General features: G+C 41.9%; 1 protein-coding gene across 1 annotated transcript in view; it reads right to left on the bottom strand.

The window, feature by feature from the left end:
• Nucleotides 1-16,735, bottom strand: part of KIAA2012 (KIAA2012 ortholog) — a 93,177-nt gene that overhangs the window by 46,620 nt on the left and 29,822 nt on the right. Inside the window, exons 10-12 of the mRNA XM_025039547.1 lie at nt 16,241-16,411; nt 13,850-13,960; nt 4,606-4,648 (exon numbers count right to left, since the gene is read on the bottom strand). Of these exons, the coding sequence (XP_024895315.1) occupies nt 4,606-4,648; nt 13,850-13,960; nt 16,241-16,411 (325 nt within the window). The remainder of the gene's footprint in view (nt 1-4,605; nt 4,649-13,849; nt 13,961-16,240; nt 16,412-16,735) is intronic.

Raw genomic sequence — 16,735 nt, 5'->3', positions numbered from 1 at the left:
TCCTCAGCTTAAGTGCTCTCTTTCTAAAAGCCTCTTAACCTTCAGGTTAAGTTAGCCTATGCTCATTCATAGCTGTAAGCATACTCCACTACTGCGGATGACTTTAAGGCATGAACTTTGTCTCTCAACTGTATTCTTGTGCCTGGCACAGTCTTTGGTATTAATAGATGGTCAATTAGTGTTTGTGGAATGAATGAATGAACGAATGAATGAGCAACCTTTATGTGTTCTGTAAAACAGACTCACTAATTCTTTCTATTGGACATATTCCGATGTTGGTGTCTTCATCAATTTTCAAATGAGGAATTGTAGAGAACTAAGACAACAGCAAATGAAAATTCTTAGGCCACAGGGAGATGTGTAAAAGAAGCAACAGAAAAACTAGGAGGAAAAAATATCCTTAAGAAAAACCTCATGCTTTTTTATGGTCTTTTTGATGAGAAGATAACACAAATGTCTAAAGGGTAATGAAATAGAAAACAGTATTTATGAATTACTAGTTAATTACTAGTTAAAAGTTACAATTTTTTTTATCATTCTGACAGAACTAAAGTTAATATTCTAAATTTTTTTATAGGTTGAGAAATATAACTCACACACACACACATTTACATAGACATCTTAAAAACCATAATGGTCCTAAAATGCATTGTGCTAAGTACTGCTTCACTGCTTGAGCACTCCTTGTGCTTAATGTATACATTAAGTGAACAGCAGATCTTGGCTACTTTGGGAGGGACTCATCTTGAGAATTTCAAGAATCCTTAGATTTGTGAACACTCTAGTGTATATCATATACCCGATAAAACTAAAGTAGAAATAAAAAAAGATGGGGAGTTCTTTAGACTCCTGATGAGTCTATAAATGAGTCTATAATTAAAGGATTAGAGTAATTTATGAAACTATTTTTTAGCAGAGAATCATCAAATTGTTAGGCCACTTCATTTTTACTTCCATCACCAGTTCCAGCAGTTGGCCTTCTTTTAAGGGCTATCAAAAACAAAAACAAAAACAAAACAAAACAAAACAAAAAAAAACAGAAAAACAACACATACACGTATATATATAAATCAATAAAAACAAAAACAAAACAAAACAAAACAAAAAAAACAGAAAAACAACACATATACGTATATATATAAATCAACGTTCTTTTTAAAGAATAACTTCACAAGGGTTATTGCAGATGTTACAATGAATATAAACCACAACCCTGAGATCTGGGTGCTTGGTGGTTAGGTAGGTGCATTCACTAGCTTCGTGATGGTCTTCTGTCTCCCAGCCTCATGCTGTCTATAATTTGACTTCATTCCTCTTTAAAGTGGCAAATTGTAGGTGTCCCTGACTTCTGCAGGTCATTTGCAAATAGTTGAAACTGGCCTTCAAGTCCCCAAATACCCAAAGTCCACCATATACGTAATGTTTTAGAATCCTATCATTTTTATCTGAAAATGTTCATTAAAACCAAATGACCAAAAAGAAAACAAAAAGTCATGAAAGCTCTATGGTAATTTCAATGAATAGATATTTTAAATTGCTCTTTGAATTCAATTCCAGGAGGTATCAAGTATTTTCAGAGCAATGTTATGTCTGTTTTCTTAAAAACAAGTGGGGGAATGTTAAACACAGAGATATAAGAGTTTTTCATTCAGGTCATTGAGCAAATCAAGGGAACAAATGAGTTTTCTGTATTCTAAGCCCTGAAAGAGGTACTCTGTGCTTACAGGGGCAGTCCCGCTGAAATGCGTTTTCCTGCAAAGACTGTGTTCTGTATAACTGTGAGTCTCCCAAGTCAACCTTTAAAGAGGCCTGTTTAACCTGTATTGTAGCTGAACTCTTTCATTCATCAAATACATATGAAACACCTATGGTCAGTGTGTGCCAGTAGTATTCTACCAGGTACTGGTGGTACTCGTGGGTCCCTGCCCTTAAAAAGCTTGCAGTCTAATAGGAAAGTCTAGTAAGCAGACAATTCTTTGAGAGAGATGCTGGGATGGGGTATGCACCGGGTATGTGTGAGGATGTGGAAGAGGCCGTTCACCCATTAGGTGGAGAGGATTGGGGGGAGGCACAGAAAAGCTGCCTGGAGAGAGGTCTACTTGAGGACTAAATTGGAAACTCAAGGGTAAGTAGGAGTTAACCATAAAAAGGGGTAAGAGTTGGGGGATGATAGAAAGTAGCATGGTGACTTCCAGGGGGTAGGGGAGAGAGAGAACAGGGAGTTGTTATTTCATGGGTATCAAGTTTCAGTTTTGCAAGATGAAAAGAATTCTGGAGATTGATTGCCCAACCATGTGAATTCACTTCACACTACTGGACTGCACTGTTAAAAATGGTTAAGATGGCGAATTTTATGTTGCGTATTTTACCACAATTTAAAAAAATGTCAGGGGATAGGAGGAGATGACGAATTGTGCTCTAGGCAGAGGGAACAGTATTTTCAAAAGCTAGAAAATAAGAAAGAGATTTGTATTAGCTTAAGGTCTTTTAGTTACTAGGAATAGAGAAAAGAAGAAATAAACGTTTTCTTTCTCTTTCCTGGATATAGAGCTTGTTATGGGGCAATTCTAAAATAGTCCAAATTTGTCTTTGGCATTCTACCATTCCCTTTCTGTACTTTCTCCTTCTTCTGCCTCCTTTCCTATATAGCTAATATTCTCTGTTTAATCCAAGCTCTCTGGGTAACCCACCATTCAGGCATATTTCAACCTTTAAAACTCCACTTACCCCCAAAGCACTCACCTCTGTTTTCCACCCCTATCAGAATTTTTAGTCCCTCAGACTAAAATTTTTAGTCCCTCAGAGCAGCCGTTCTCATCTAGGTTGCAAGAGAACAGCCATCTGATTAAATAAATTTTTACTGACTAGTGTGAATGACTAGTAGCTTCTCAGTATCAGTATTTTGAGGGAATACTCTGAATCCAAAGCGAATCTATTATTAGTGAAATTTGAAAAGTAGAATAGTAGAAGTGAAATTATAACATTTTTGGCCATATTAGGGAGAATATTTTTGGTCTGGAGAGCTACCCTGTAAATAGACCTATCTTACTTGAAAATTTGTTTCAAGAGTTTGGTTCTCTCAAACGATTTCTTCTTTTTCAGCTTCTCCCTTTCTTCTCATATCTCTAAAAGTTGTAGATCATTTTTCACTATTACCCACAAAAGGGTGTCTGATGCTGGTTAAGAGGATTTAGAAGAAGAAAAGAACAACAGAATGCCATTTACTTGTACAGGCCGTTTTTAAGTCAGGAAATGTGCCTATTTAGAGTGACATCACCACTAATCATGCATAGTGGTAAAAATGCAGGTTCATACGGTTCAAATCCCAGCTACATCACTTAGCTGTGGGATCTTTGGGCAAGTCACTTAACTGCTCTGAGCCACATTGTCCTAGATGAAAAATGAAAATAATAGAATTTACCATATATCATTACTGTGAGGATGAAGTGAAATAATGAATGTAAAGCACTCAACACAATGTTTGACATATCTGAGTTAAATAACAATGGTAGCTATCACCACCACTACCACCACCACCACCATCATCATTATCATCATCATCATCATCCTTTTACTTCAAGGCTCGTATTTAAAATCTGCTTTTGCTCAGTTCCAACCAGTGAGTGAGAATGAGCAGAACTGACACTAAACTCTTCCCACCATGGTCAGCATGTCCACCCAAGGAGAATGACAGGAAGGGTAATACAGAAAGCCAGGCTCCCAAGTATTTCTCTGCTTACAGATTTTGAGATTGGCAAGCATATGATTGTGCCTTTCCCCGCTCCCAGTTTTGCAGTCCCTGGCAAAAACAATTCCCTCCACCCAGCTCTGGCTCCAACCCTTGATCTGTGGCCTTGCTTCCTGTTACTTTAGCAGGTCCCTCACGCAGGATTCGTTGCTGCCTGCTCCAAAATAAGCAGCAAGGAAGACCACACACATTTCCCTATTAATCAAAGACTATTTTTAGGAGAGAGAGAAAGTAAGTCTCTACATAACTATCCTTTCCCCTTGGTCTGAAGCAGAAGCAGCAATAGCTGTGGGTAGAGGATGAACTACAAAGTCTGCCTATACTCCTAGTTTTTGCTTACTCCTCCACGAGGGAAACGAAATATAAAAAGAGGCTTGGAAGAGGAAGAACTGGCCTCAGTCCTCCACTTAAAATGTAAGCCCGAGAGTTCTTTTCTCTCAGATAGTTTCCTAGCTTGTGGCTGTGCAGGCTGAGCCGTGCACAGCTCCAGGGGCTCAATTTCCACCTCTTTATAATGTGCAAAGCATGATCTGTGGAACCCACAGGACGTCCCTGCAAATTCTCCTTCCTGGGCCAGTTGAGCACGAGCACTTGGTCTAGGCTGACTTCTCCCCTCCTTCAATATTTGCCCTCAGACCGCAGCACACAGCGCTGCCCCTGAATAACTCATGAGGACACCACATTTTTCATGCTCTCCAAGAAATGAACCTTCTTTTCTACTTATTGCGATGTTTGGAGATAAATTGTGTGTTACTGGAGGTCTGTGTATGAAATATGTATGTGAGTCAAATGACATAAAGGAGCAGAAGTGACTTTTTGAGGAAAAGCTAAGCTTTTAGGAGGCATTAATTCTAGACCCTTCCTTTTTGTGGCTGGTATTTGAATTGACAAACTCATAGACTGAAAAACAATAAAGGTTTTACCTAAGTGTCAGAAAGTCTCGTAAAAAGCTGTTTTCCTTACCCCAAGACAGGGGCAAACACAAAATGGATGCCTTGATGCTTAAGCCTTGTAATCATTTGGATGTTTTTGAAAAATTATTAGATACTGTCATGGAGAGAAGGTTGATTTAGGATTTAAAAAGCATTGAAGAAAATACTATTTTTTATTGAAGGTCTTTAAGGACGGAGCCCTGCAGGGACCATGATGCTAAATTTCTGAGACAGGAACTTTTGACAGAGCAAGAACATGAAACAGTTAACGCTTGACACACGCTGTGAGGAGATGCCCAGATTTGAACAGCAGATATGCCTCGGGGCTCAGTGCATGCAGCAATGGCGGGATGACAGACACACGTGAGGAGTCCCAACCTCCAGCTGTAGCGTAAATACAAAGGTTGGACCAGGGGAGACACGAGGGATTCCAGCCCATCTGATTCCAGCCAAAAAGACAGACAGGCTTTTGCACAGCCCTGATGAAATTTTTTTTTTTTTTTTTTTTTTGTGATCTCTTAGTCACTGCGGGTAAGAATTATTCTCTTAGCTGTCCTTGTCAGTCAAAGTGAACACTAGTTAAAACAATGCTGTTTTAATGGCTGCAGAGAATTAGGATGACAGACCAGAGAAAGTCAGTTAAGGGAAAGGCAATAGTACAGAGGTCAGCTGGGTGGATCCAAAATGAAAAAATAGTTTTTAATGGAAAATTTAGTGTGTGTGTGTGTGTGTGTGTGTGTGTGTGTGTGTGTGTGTGAGAGAGAGAGAGAGAGAGAGAGAGAGAGAGATGGAGAGGGAGAGGTATGAGATATCAAGGAGGGAAAAGTCAGAGGAAATCATAGAAAATTCAAACCGGAAAAGATTTCAGATTGTTTTTCTAACTACCCACTCAAACTCATTTCAAAATACATATATGTATGTATTTATGCTTCATTGTCTCTTTACTGATAATAACTATACTGGAGAGGTTGCCAAAAATGAATGTTTGGATTTTTGATTTGCTAAAGTGTGGTGGAGCTTGGAAAAACCTGCTCCTTGGTGCTTCCCCACCTCAGTGTGCACACACGCAGCCACATGCACGCACATAACTTAGGCTGAGTAGGGTAACTTGGGATTCTGAGCACCAACACTGGAGAGAGGAAAAAGCCATAATTAGTGTTAATTGTTGACCCTACAGTTCAAGAATTGATGCTCTGGAGAATGGGAAATGAGAACAAACATTAATTATTGAGTAAGGGACCTTGGAGACAGACACTCCGGATTAAAAGGAGAGAGATAAATTGCATAATGAATGTTAATTTTCCCTCAAAGAATTGAGTGCTCAGTGGTTGGAAAGGAAAAAGAGACTAAAACAATCATGAAAGGGAAACCTCAGTGTGTGTCGGGGTGAGAGGGTACAGGAGGGTTATACAAACACTTTCCATCACCGCTTACCACCGTGTCCTTTGCCTCACTCACAGCTCCCAAGAAATTTGCTATCAGAGTATTACTTAGAACTCTTATTACTCAGTTCTCTGCTAGAAGCTCAACCACTTCCCCGAGAGCACATAAACCAGAGAACAGCCACATTGCATTACTGACAAGCTTAGAGGCACACTACACTGGAATTTATTTTTTATGCGTGCTGGTGGGAATTTGACTTAAAATGAGCAAGGTGGCTGGAGCGGATTGCCATGTAGGAGAGGGTTGTGACTCAGGCTCCAGGGCCTTAATTATTGTTTTATCTTAATTAAAATACACGACACACACACACACACACACACACACACTCTCTCTCTCTCTCTCTCTCTCTCTCTCTCTCTCTCTCTCTCTCTCTCTCTCTTTCTCTCTCCCCCCAAAGTAATCCTCTTAACTAAAAGTGAAAACAGAAGAAGGTAATTTGAGTAGAAAATTAGAGATGAGAATTGTAGCTGATTTTGTAAAGAGGCTCTACAAATAGGCTCGTCCCTGGCCTCTGTGATTCAGAGTGCTGGCTGAGATCCCCACATCTAGTGGGCGGCCCTGGGGATCTTCCCTTTGTAGCATCTCCTGTGTCTGCTCACTGCCCTCATCAGCTGTTGCCTGGATGATTCTGAGTGCTCAGCCTTTTCTCTTGCCCGTTCCTCCATGCTGGCACACACACGTTGGGTTGTATGACATCTGCCTCAAACATCTGTGATGCCTTGTTGCCTAAAGGCAGCATTTCAACCCTATCCTGGCACAAGAAACCTTCCCCGGTCTGGCCCTAGCCTGCCTTTCGGTCCCACATCCCCCCATGAAGTCCGTCTCAGTCCATTCTCTTTTCCCCATCTCTTCGTTTTTGTTCACACTGCTCCCTCAGCTGGTTGTCTTTCCTTTCTCTCTGTTTATCCATTTCTACTATTTCTCAAAGTTCAGTGCTGATGGGGATTCTCTGCAAAAACCCCTCCTGGTCCCCTAGGTTAGGATTAATTGCTCCTTCCTCGAATACTCCTGCTTGTGTTGTTTAGGCCTCTATTACAGCATTCATTTCATTCTGCCTTGTGGTGGAGTTAGTTGCTTGTGAATCTGTTCTCACGTGGACTGTGAGGTCCTTGAGGGCAGTAGCCACAGGGCTCAGTGCTGAGCCTTGGGGAGCGGAGTGAGGAGGTGTTCAGTACATTCTATCAAAGGAGTAACATACACGTAATGGGTCTTCCCTCTTTTAGGTCCATGATATTTTATATCAGAATTTCGCTTAATACTTTATAAGATGTACTGCAAGTATGATCTGGTTTGACTATCACAAAGCACTATGAACTAGGATGGCAGAAATTATTATAGCTGCATTATATTCGGAAAAGAAAATGGTAAGCTGCTGTGACAAAGAGGCTCCAAAAGGTCAAGATTTATGTCCCTTTCACTTAAGAGTCCAGAGGGAGGTGGGCAGACCAGGGTGGCTCTGCACCATGAAGTTATCTGAGCATGGGGGTTCTTTACATCTTGTAGCTCCATCAGCCCATAGAACATTGCTCTCTTCCACATGATTGAAGCTGTTTCACCACCACAACCAAGTCCAGGGAGAAAGAGAAGGGCGAGTATTTCTCTTTTTAGGAAATAACCTGGAAGTTGCACACGTAACTTCCAGTCACGTTTCACTAGCCCAAACAGAGTCACATGGCCATACCAGTTTCAAAGGGAGGCTGGGAGGTATAATTTCTAGCTAGTCAGCCAGCGTTCAGCGAAATTGAAAGTGGGAGGTTCTATTAATAAAAGTTATAATGGAAGCATGGGTACTGGGGAACAAAGAAAGTCTCTGCTCCTCACAGTTTCAACCAGTATTTATGGGCACTGTTCTGGGAGTACCTACCATTTTCTCTGGGATATTCAGAAGTAGATGAGGGGAATCTACCTACAGGAATTCAAACTCTTGGAGAGGAAAAAAGAAAAGATGTAAAAAAAGGTAGAGGAAGTGAAGAAGTGCTTGGTGAGAGGTTTAAACAGTAAGAATTGGTGGAACCTAAGGAAGTTGCAATCACTGTGGGCTGAGGTGGCTAGGTAAGGCATTGCAACGAAGATGGGGCTTCAGCTAGTCTTTGAAGCCTGGAAACTTGGACAAGAAGGACTAGAGGCAGTATGATTTAGTGGAAAGAGCTTTGACCTAAGTAGGTGCAGGAAGATCTGGGTTTGAGCTTTAGATTCGCCACATAGAAGATATGTGACTTTGGACAAATCATCATATCTCTCTGGGCCTTAGTTTCCTTATCCATAAAATGAGAGGATTTTCAAACTGTTATAGCTCTAGTGGCTCTGCATATCCCACCACCACCCACATGCACCACCACCTAGGAACCATCTTAGGAGGAGAAGAATTAGGTGGACTGTGGAGACGTTGGGGTGGGGACACGGTCAAACCATCTCCACTTCAGTTGGGCAGCTCTGCTTTTTATCCGTTTTATCTTGGTGTCCTTGGCAAGTCCGTTTGATAAAATGCTTCCTCTGCTTAAACACTGATGCCTACATACTCTCTCAACTCTAGTGTTTTCTGAAACAGAACACATGCAAGAGAGATAGAATTCTTTGCTTCACAGGTGCTATAAAAAATATAAGTGTCATCATATGCAAAAAATAAACAGAAATATTCTTCAACCTCTCATATCAAATTTTTTTCTTGAAAAAAGAATTTCTAGCGGATTCAGAGAAAACTATTATTCTTGACATTTGTATTTTTTTTGAAAGGCAAAAAATGGTAATGATACCACATTTTCAGCCAAATATGTGCTTACAGGAATCAGGAGAGGTTTTTGTCAAAGGAAAGGGGACCACCTAGTGTTTTTGGTAGCTGTCTGCTGGTGGCTATCAGAACACCTTCCAGTGTGGGCTTCTGATGCCCTGCTGGTTTCACCGTGGTGAGGGAAAAATGCTTTTTCTCTTGAAGTCTAAGACAAACCCAGCTATGACAACCTGCCCTGCGGTACAAGGGATGAACCAAATGAACCCAGATAGAGTCTCATGGGAATCTCCCGTAATTTTTACAAGGAGAGTATATCAGTCAAGGTTCAGTGGAGAACAGAAACCACCAGGCATTTTGAGAAGGAACAGAATGACTATAGAGAACTTGATGTTTCCTTACAAATTTGCTGCAGCGACTGCCTTTTGACGCACTCAGTCTTCATGAGCTCACTTGCTAGTGTAGGTAGCCGAAAACTTTGATGTCTCTGCCTAACTTCTGCCTTCCTAATCTCATGCAAATGCACCTATTTGGCAGAACCAAATTTACATCCAGCTCCCTAACTGCAAATAATATCTGGGAAATGTAGTTTTTAGCCTTCTAGTTTCTGCAGTACAGGAAGGCCCAATGGAAGGGAATGCTGGGTGCCAAGCAACCATATCCAGCCACGTTTTCCTTTATTTCAACATTTGACCTTAACGGCTAACGTCCGTCAACATTATTGCTTATGGATTATTAACAAACACTGATTGCACAAAAGGGCCTTATTACCAACACAGATTTCCTCCTGCCTTCCTCTACTTCTCACCCAGAGATAGATGGATTGTGGACCCTCCTATTCAGAACCGATATTTGGAAAATCAAAATAAGGACGGTCATGAATTATCGACAAGAGAACTGCCCTACTGAGAGAGTCTCTTTGGGAAAAGGGTTTATTTAGTAACACATAACATTACAGCTGGAAGGAACCTTAGAAATCATCAGTTTAGCATTTTCCTAGGTGTGTTCCCAAAACTACTTAGATCCACATGATGCTTTGTTAAAAACATTACAGTGTCCAGTGGTCAAATTAGTTTGGAAAGCATTACATATCCTCATCTTGAATATCCATAATTTAACTTAGCCTATTAGAGGCTCTGTGAAGTACTGCAGTAAAGCAATCTGCTTAACTTTAGCCCACTGGTTTTCCAAACTTGTTTGACCTTAGAATTTTTTTAAAACCTAGTTACTATTAATCACATGAGGAACTGGAATTCTATGGGATATATGCTGGGAGGATTGAGCTAATACCAACTCTTTCCATATGAAGACTATGAGTTCCAAAGCAGTGAAATGATTTGCCCCTGGTCTCAGAAATCATGGTGGTAGAGCGAAGACTTCGAACATTTACACAGAGTTCTTTCTTCTTTCTCATGCTTCCTCATCTAAAGGACTTCTCCTTTAAATCTTCAGGCATTTTCACTAAGGCTGCAGGTGCTAAGAGAAAGGCTACTCAAAGAAAATCATACTTTGTCAAATATCCCACCAACATGGAACAATTCTTTTACCCATGGGTCCCCCGCAACCAACATTTTCACAAATGACAAATGGGGAGAACAAAGATAAAGTCAACCACTTAGCATATGTTTGCCCCCAAATAATCAGTGTTTTGAGAGCAGCTGGAATATTTTTGGACCCTTTATCTTTCTGTTTACCAAATTGCAGACCATCAGGAAACGACACCAAGTATATTGTGTGTTACCGAAAACATCCAAATCTAGTGACTTAGAACAATAAGCCTTTATCATATCTCACACAGTTTCTGTAGGAATCTGGGAGCATATTAGGTGTGTGATTCTGGTACAGTCTTTTATGATGCTGCAGTCACAATATCAGCCAGAGATGCAGTTATCTGAAGGTGTCACTGGGGCAGGAGCATCTCCTTTTACGTAGCTCACTGGAGAGTTCATTCTGGCTGTTGGCAGGAGGCTTCAGTTTCTTGCTAAGTGGACCTCTCCATTAGACTGGCCTCATAACAGACATGGTGGTTGGCTTTCCCCAGAGTGAGTAATCCAAGAGAGAAAGTAAGCAGGAAGTGCCTTATAGTCTCAGAAGTCACACACTGTCACATCTGTTATGTTCTATATCTACTAGAAATGAGCTACTATGTTCAGTCCACACTCATGAGGAGGAGAATTAGGCTTTCTCTTTTGAAGGAACAAGTGTCAGAGAATTTGTAGACATTTAAAAACCACCACAACAATAAGAGTTGTGAGAGAGAAGTATGCTAATTAAATTACCAAAACAAGACACATCTTTGGGATGAAACTCCATTTGGACTAGAAAAGATGCTAACTGAAAACTCTGAAAGAGATCAAAAATTTAAATTTGCATAGGATCTGAAGTCCTAAGTCATTGGCACAGATATCCTTGAACTCCCTGCAATGAAACACTTCTGAATAAAAGAACTTCTGAAAGAAAATTTTTATTGCTGCCACTGTAATTAGGAGAGTAGAAGGAAGATTTGAATCAAGGATGAACAATTTAGAGAGCATAGCCAATGTTTTTACTTGTATCCTTCCAAGTTAACTTTTTCTTTCTGAAGCCTTTGAATTTTCTAAGTGTTGCAATATTCCAACATGACCAAGAGGGTCGAATTCCAGCTCTAGTCTTCACATCTTTTTTTTTTTTTCCTGAGGGTTTATATTCATTTCTCTATGCTGTCTGAAAGCAAGATATCATGATCTAATTGCCTAAGAATTTATTTCCAAATAGATGTTGACAAAGTCTGAAAGTTTCAGAAAGATCAGACAGATCATATTCCTTCCTTTACTCAAGATTTTTTTTCAGTTAAAAAAAAAAACCAAAAAAACAAAAAAACTATGATCCCAAAAGAACTTTCCTTTGTAGCACCTGGGGTATTCAATCAATCAACAAACATTTCTTGAACATATGATAAAAATAAGAGGTTCTCTAAAACTCATATATATGGGAGCTAAACAGAAAACAGATGAAGACAAATACAATAATTACAAAAGTAGGATGAGAGAGAGGAAAGAGCTAAGGCTACATCCAGGCAGTTCTATGAGATGAAGAGGACTAAGTAAGGAAAATGTCCCACAAAAGATAAGCCTTCCCCTGAAACTTAAAGTTATTCTAAATATTAAGGAGAACTTGAGGGAAAAGCTAGGAGATAAGAGAAAGAAGACAGAATGTTTGAGCCATCAAAGAAGAGAAAAGGGTGGGCTCGAATATAGTGGGAGGTGAGACTGGAATGTTAGGGTGAGATGGTGATCAAGATGGATTTAAACAAACTGAGCTGCAAAGAGTTTGGTGTAGTTGGAGAAAATCCTTTGCAAGAGTTAACAATTTTTTTCAGTATACTGCTTCTCAAAACCAAACAAGAAACCTTTCCCATTAATGGAGACTCTGAGAAAGCTAGATCTGTTCCATGGACCCTTGTAGGGAGATGTAGAGTTAAGGTCCTTCTTCACCTACCAGCGCAACATCCAGTCACCGTCAAGACTGAAAGTCCACCAACCGTATGTGGAGGAAAGGCTGGAGAGAGGCCAGGGACTGACTGATTGATTAATTAGTTCAATCGACAAGTTCACAGTGAATGTCTTTAGGTTTGAGAGACTAGTAGTATTAAATATATTGTTCATGGGACTGGGACAAGATGGCAGGCAAGTCTCCATTCAGCATAAGTTTCATTTCTCTCTCTCTCTCTCTCTCTCTCTCTCTCTCTCCTGTAGAAATTACTGAAAGATTTTCAATGAATGTTTATTGCAGTCCTGCTATGTATGTGACAGGGACTCTGCTAGGGGTGGGGGATACCGAAATAACTGAAACATCATATAGACAATGTGACAACAAACTGAAATATTTAACTTAAACATTTTCTTTTATGCTTCTGGCTTTTGCTTTGTCAAAAGAGGAGCTATTTCTCCTGGAACAGAGTGGACAAATGTGCAGCAGGTGAACAGAATCATATTTGCTTTCCAGCTGTTGTACCGGCAGTGGCACACGGACAGTGGCCTCCACCTGTCCAACTCCTGGTTCCTCCAGTTGAGAACCAAGTTATTTTTACACTCATATTATGGTATAACCCAAGTGGTGCTGAAGGTTCTTTCACAATGAATTTGGAACCGAATACAGTGGCTACTAGTTAACAGCAACAGACACACAGAAAAATGCAGCAATAGATAAGGAACCTCTCAGCTGCTGGCTGAGGAGGAGTTGATGGCCTCATTTCATATGGGATGAGGAACCTTGGACACAGGGAGGGACTGACCCAGAGTCACTGACAACATAGAGGACAAACTAGAGCTACCCAAATCTCTTGGCTCTGAATCCATTCTCTTCTTATTATGCCAGTTGTGACATAACCCAAATGAGTACAGATTTTTAATCTCCCTCAGCAAGAGGCCTGCTGGCTGTACGACTCATGCATATACATCCCGATGGCTCCTGGGTGGTTGACACTCATCACCCTCTGACTTCATTTTCTTTTTTTCCCTTTGTAAAATGGCTGCTGCCCAGAGCCAGCATCTCTTTTCCAAAAAGTTAACATGCCAGAAGGGATTTTGGAAATTGCCTTGATATCTGTCAGGAGCCAGATGATTCACAGCAATAAACCAATGCACGTAACAAGGGTACTTGATTGGATTACCAATTAGCCACCTCCACCTCTGGAGGTCGCTTGGAAAGAAGAGAAAAGGCAGTGTTTAGTTTGGGCAAATACCAAAAGGGCTTTATCATTCTCAACACGGCACATTAGACCTCCTCCAAGCCATTCCACGGGAACTTCTCTCTCCAGGTGCTCCAGCAAGAGTAAACTTGTTATGCAAACATTGGGTTATTATGTCTGAGCTACAGAAGCACCTCTGTGTCAGTGAGAGGGGAGAAACTGGCTGACTTGCATCTGTTTTTAATGATGTCTCTGCTGCTGGGAAGTTTTGGAACCTGCAGGTAAAACCTTCCTCTGTGAAAATGAGCCCAACCTGGGATTTATCATCTTACCTTGACCCGACAGAAGCTTCTTGGTTTGGGTAGGCCCTGGGAGGAACAGGCAGACATTTTCTCCATCGGAACCCAGCAAGAAGTGTTCCGGGGTGGGATCTCTGGACTCTTCTTGAAAATAAGCACAAGCACGGGCGTTAGCACCGGTGCAGGGAGGGAGGCTGAACCTGGTCTGTGCTCACGGGGGCCCCTTGCAGGAAGTTACTGGTGCGCTCAAAGGCTTGCCAGTCCTGGGATTCGCCACAGCGGGGCCATTGTTTAGGCCCTGTCCTCTGGAGGTGAACAGAGTGGAGCTGCTGCTAGTTTATACCTGGACTTTGTGAGAGTCTGGAAAAGATGGCCCCTCTGCGCTCAGGCAGTCCCCCAGGGGCTGGGCTAGGCTGGAGAGGGGCGCCTTGTGTGAAGGAAAGGGAACCCCTTCCTCTAGGTGTGTGTAGCCTAGTGCCTGGGCACAGAGTCTGGCGATTCCACACTCTGCTCTCCCTGTCCTTTGTGCAGTGCTCAGCATGTACAGCCATGCCCTCTGGGCCAAATGCTGGGGCTGCTGAGGGACTCCAGGAGGCTCAGGCCAAGGAGGAAAAAGAAGCCATATTTCCCTCAGTTGCTTAGAAAGATTGAAGGTGTTTGTTTAACCTCACCTTCCCCATCTCTAAGGCAAAGCGATCAGGAATAGAGCTGGCTACCAGCAAAGTAGATCTTTACAAGTACACAAACACATACACATATACAGAGGCATGACATGCACACATGGAAGCACAAACACTCACAGAGATGTGCATACCTCTTATACACATATACATATGTACACCCACAAGTTAAGCATACACAACCACACACATGCAGGTGTGTATGTGTGTACATACATGTACAATAGCGTACACGTGTGCATACCTGCATACTCACACACATGAATACACAAGTGTACACTCAAATACAGATGTACATTCACATAGGCACATAAGCACACACATACTCTCACACATGTGCCCTAACATACATCTTCACTTACAAACACCCAAGCTACACACTTGAGGTTTCAGGCTACACTATTGTCATATCATAGCTCTGGCATTTGTTCTAGGCAGACTCTCCCTTTATAAAGATGACTGAGTGAGACAGAGAGAGAGGAGTGTGTGTGTGTGTGTGTGTGTGTGTGTGTGTGTGTGTGAGTGATATTTGTCCTGGACCATACAACCTCTTAGAATGCTATTGGTACTGTCATTCAGTAGCTAAAGTTTGGCTCATTTGTATCAAAATTAAGAGAGGATCCCTGCCATGAAAGTATAAAATGGAGGGGGTTCTAAAAGAAAGGTTCTGTCTCTGAAATGATTTATAAACGACGATGATGTCTTTGGCGGGAGGGAGAGAGAGAGACAGAGACAGAAAGCTAGACAGAGAGAAAGAGTGAGGGATATTTAAATAGTGAGGCATCTGTCTTGGAGTGAGCATGAGATGAAAATGAAAGATGTGATATCTGTTGTCTTCTTGGTGACTTGCAGTTCCCACGTGCCTTTCAGTGTTTCTTGCAGCCTTGAATGTGATTCTGCTGTTAACATACTTTTTTTTCACATTATCTGGCACCTAAATACATACCATCTCCTTCATCTGGTGCTCAACCAGAGAAAGCAGCCCAAGACTCCGAAAAGGGAGGAATAGTTGGCTGGCCTGCAATTTCTAGAAAAAGGTTGTCTGTCTTGAGCATGGCACCTCCCTATGGGATTTTCAGGGGCAATTTGGACTCTAAGCAATTTTAGCTTTATGAGCTGCCTTTAGATCAAAGCCCCCATGGAAGCTGTTACTATACTGTCTTTGCATTATTGCTCTTGTATAAGCATCTTAGTCTCCTTCTAGACTGTCAGCTCTTACTGCTAACAACTCTAAGTGGGGCTAAATCATAGAGGGTGTGGCCTTGCCCTACCACAGCTTCAACAGAAATCTGGAGCCTCTCTGTGAACAGGCCTCAGGCTCTGCTCTGGGTGGAGGGTGACTTCTCTCTAGGGCTCTTCCTATTGGCAGTGTCACCAGGCTCTCTTCCCCAGGGGTGGGTTATGGCTCGGCGTTGAGTCTTCCTGGTAAACCCAGAACGTGTCTCCGTGATGAGCGCTGGGAGCTGTGTCATCACATGCTGCTACCAGGCGTGAGGAAAGCACAGAACAGCTTGGGAGTGCATGTTGGTACAGCGAACCCTTAAAACATGTACTGACTCTTTAGGAATATGCACAGTGAACACTAATCCCACTGACATTGTTGTAAACATTGCTGATTTCCCCCTTTTCAATGGGGTGGCTTTCAGATGGTTTACATCACGGTTGCCTCATGGCCCTGGAAGATGATTAAAATAAGCCCAAAGCCACAGACAAGCCAAGGGGAGTGCACCTCAGGAGTGATTACCTTGTCCTTCTGCTAGGTGTGCCTCCCTGGACTGTCTCACATTCGGGGGGCATGTGGGGCTGCTGCTGCCTGATGTCCTCAGTCTGTCCATGCCCCTCTGGCCCTCTGGACTTTTTCCTCCTTCGATCAGGGACAGTAGTGGGGTCACATTGTGGGGTGGGACATCATTATCTTCAAAAGTAAAAGGAGAAAAAGCATGAGTGAGAGAATTTCTCTATCAGTAGGAAGGAAAAAGAACCTCTTTTCCAACTTGGTCGATGGCTCCTAGTGTGTAGGATGGCTTATTCCACTCGTTCTCAAGTTTGTTCCTCTTTTCCAGCCCTGCTAAGGAGCAGAGGCCAGGCGTCTCTCACGGCCAAGGTGAATTGCTCTTGGCTATAACAGTGGCCCTTCAGTTGGGGAACCTCCAAGAACTGGGAAGAACTGAGCTGTGGTGGTTGTTATTCTCATTTTATTGAGAACTTCCTTCGATTCTTGGGGCAGGTTATTTATTTA

This window comes from Pteropus alecto, unplaced genomic scaffold, assembly GCF_000325575.1.
Source record: "Pteropus alecto unplaced genomic scaffold, ASM32557v1 scaffold3, whole genome shotgun sequence".
Lineage (NCBI taxonomy): Eukaryota > Metazoa > Chordata > Mammalia > Chiroptera > Pteropodidae > Pteropus > Pteropus alecto.
The sequence above is the reverse complement of the archived record's forward strand: the minus strand, read 5'-3'. Positions and strand labels throughout refer to the sequence as shown.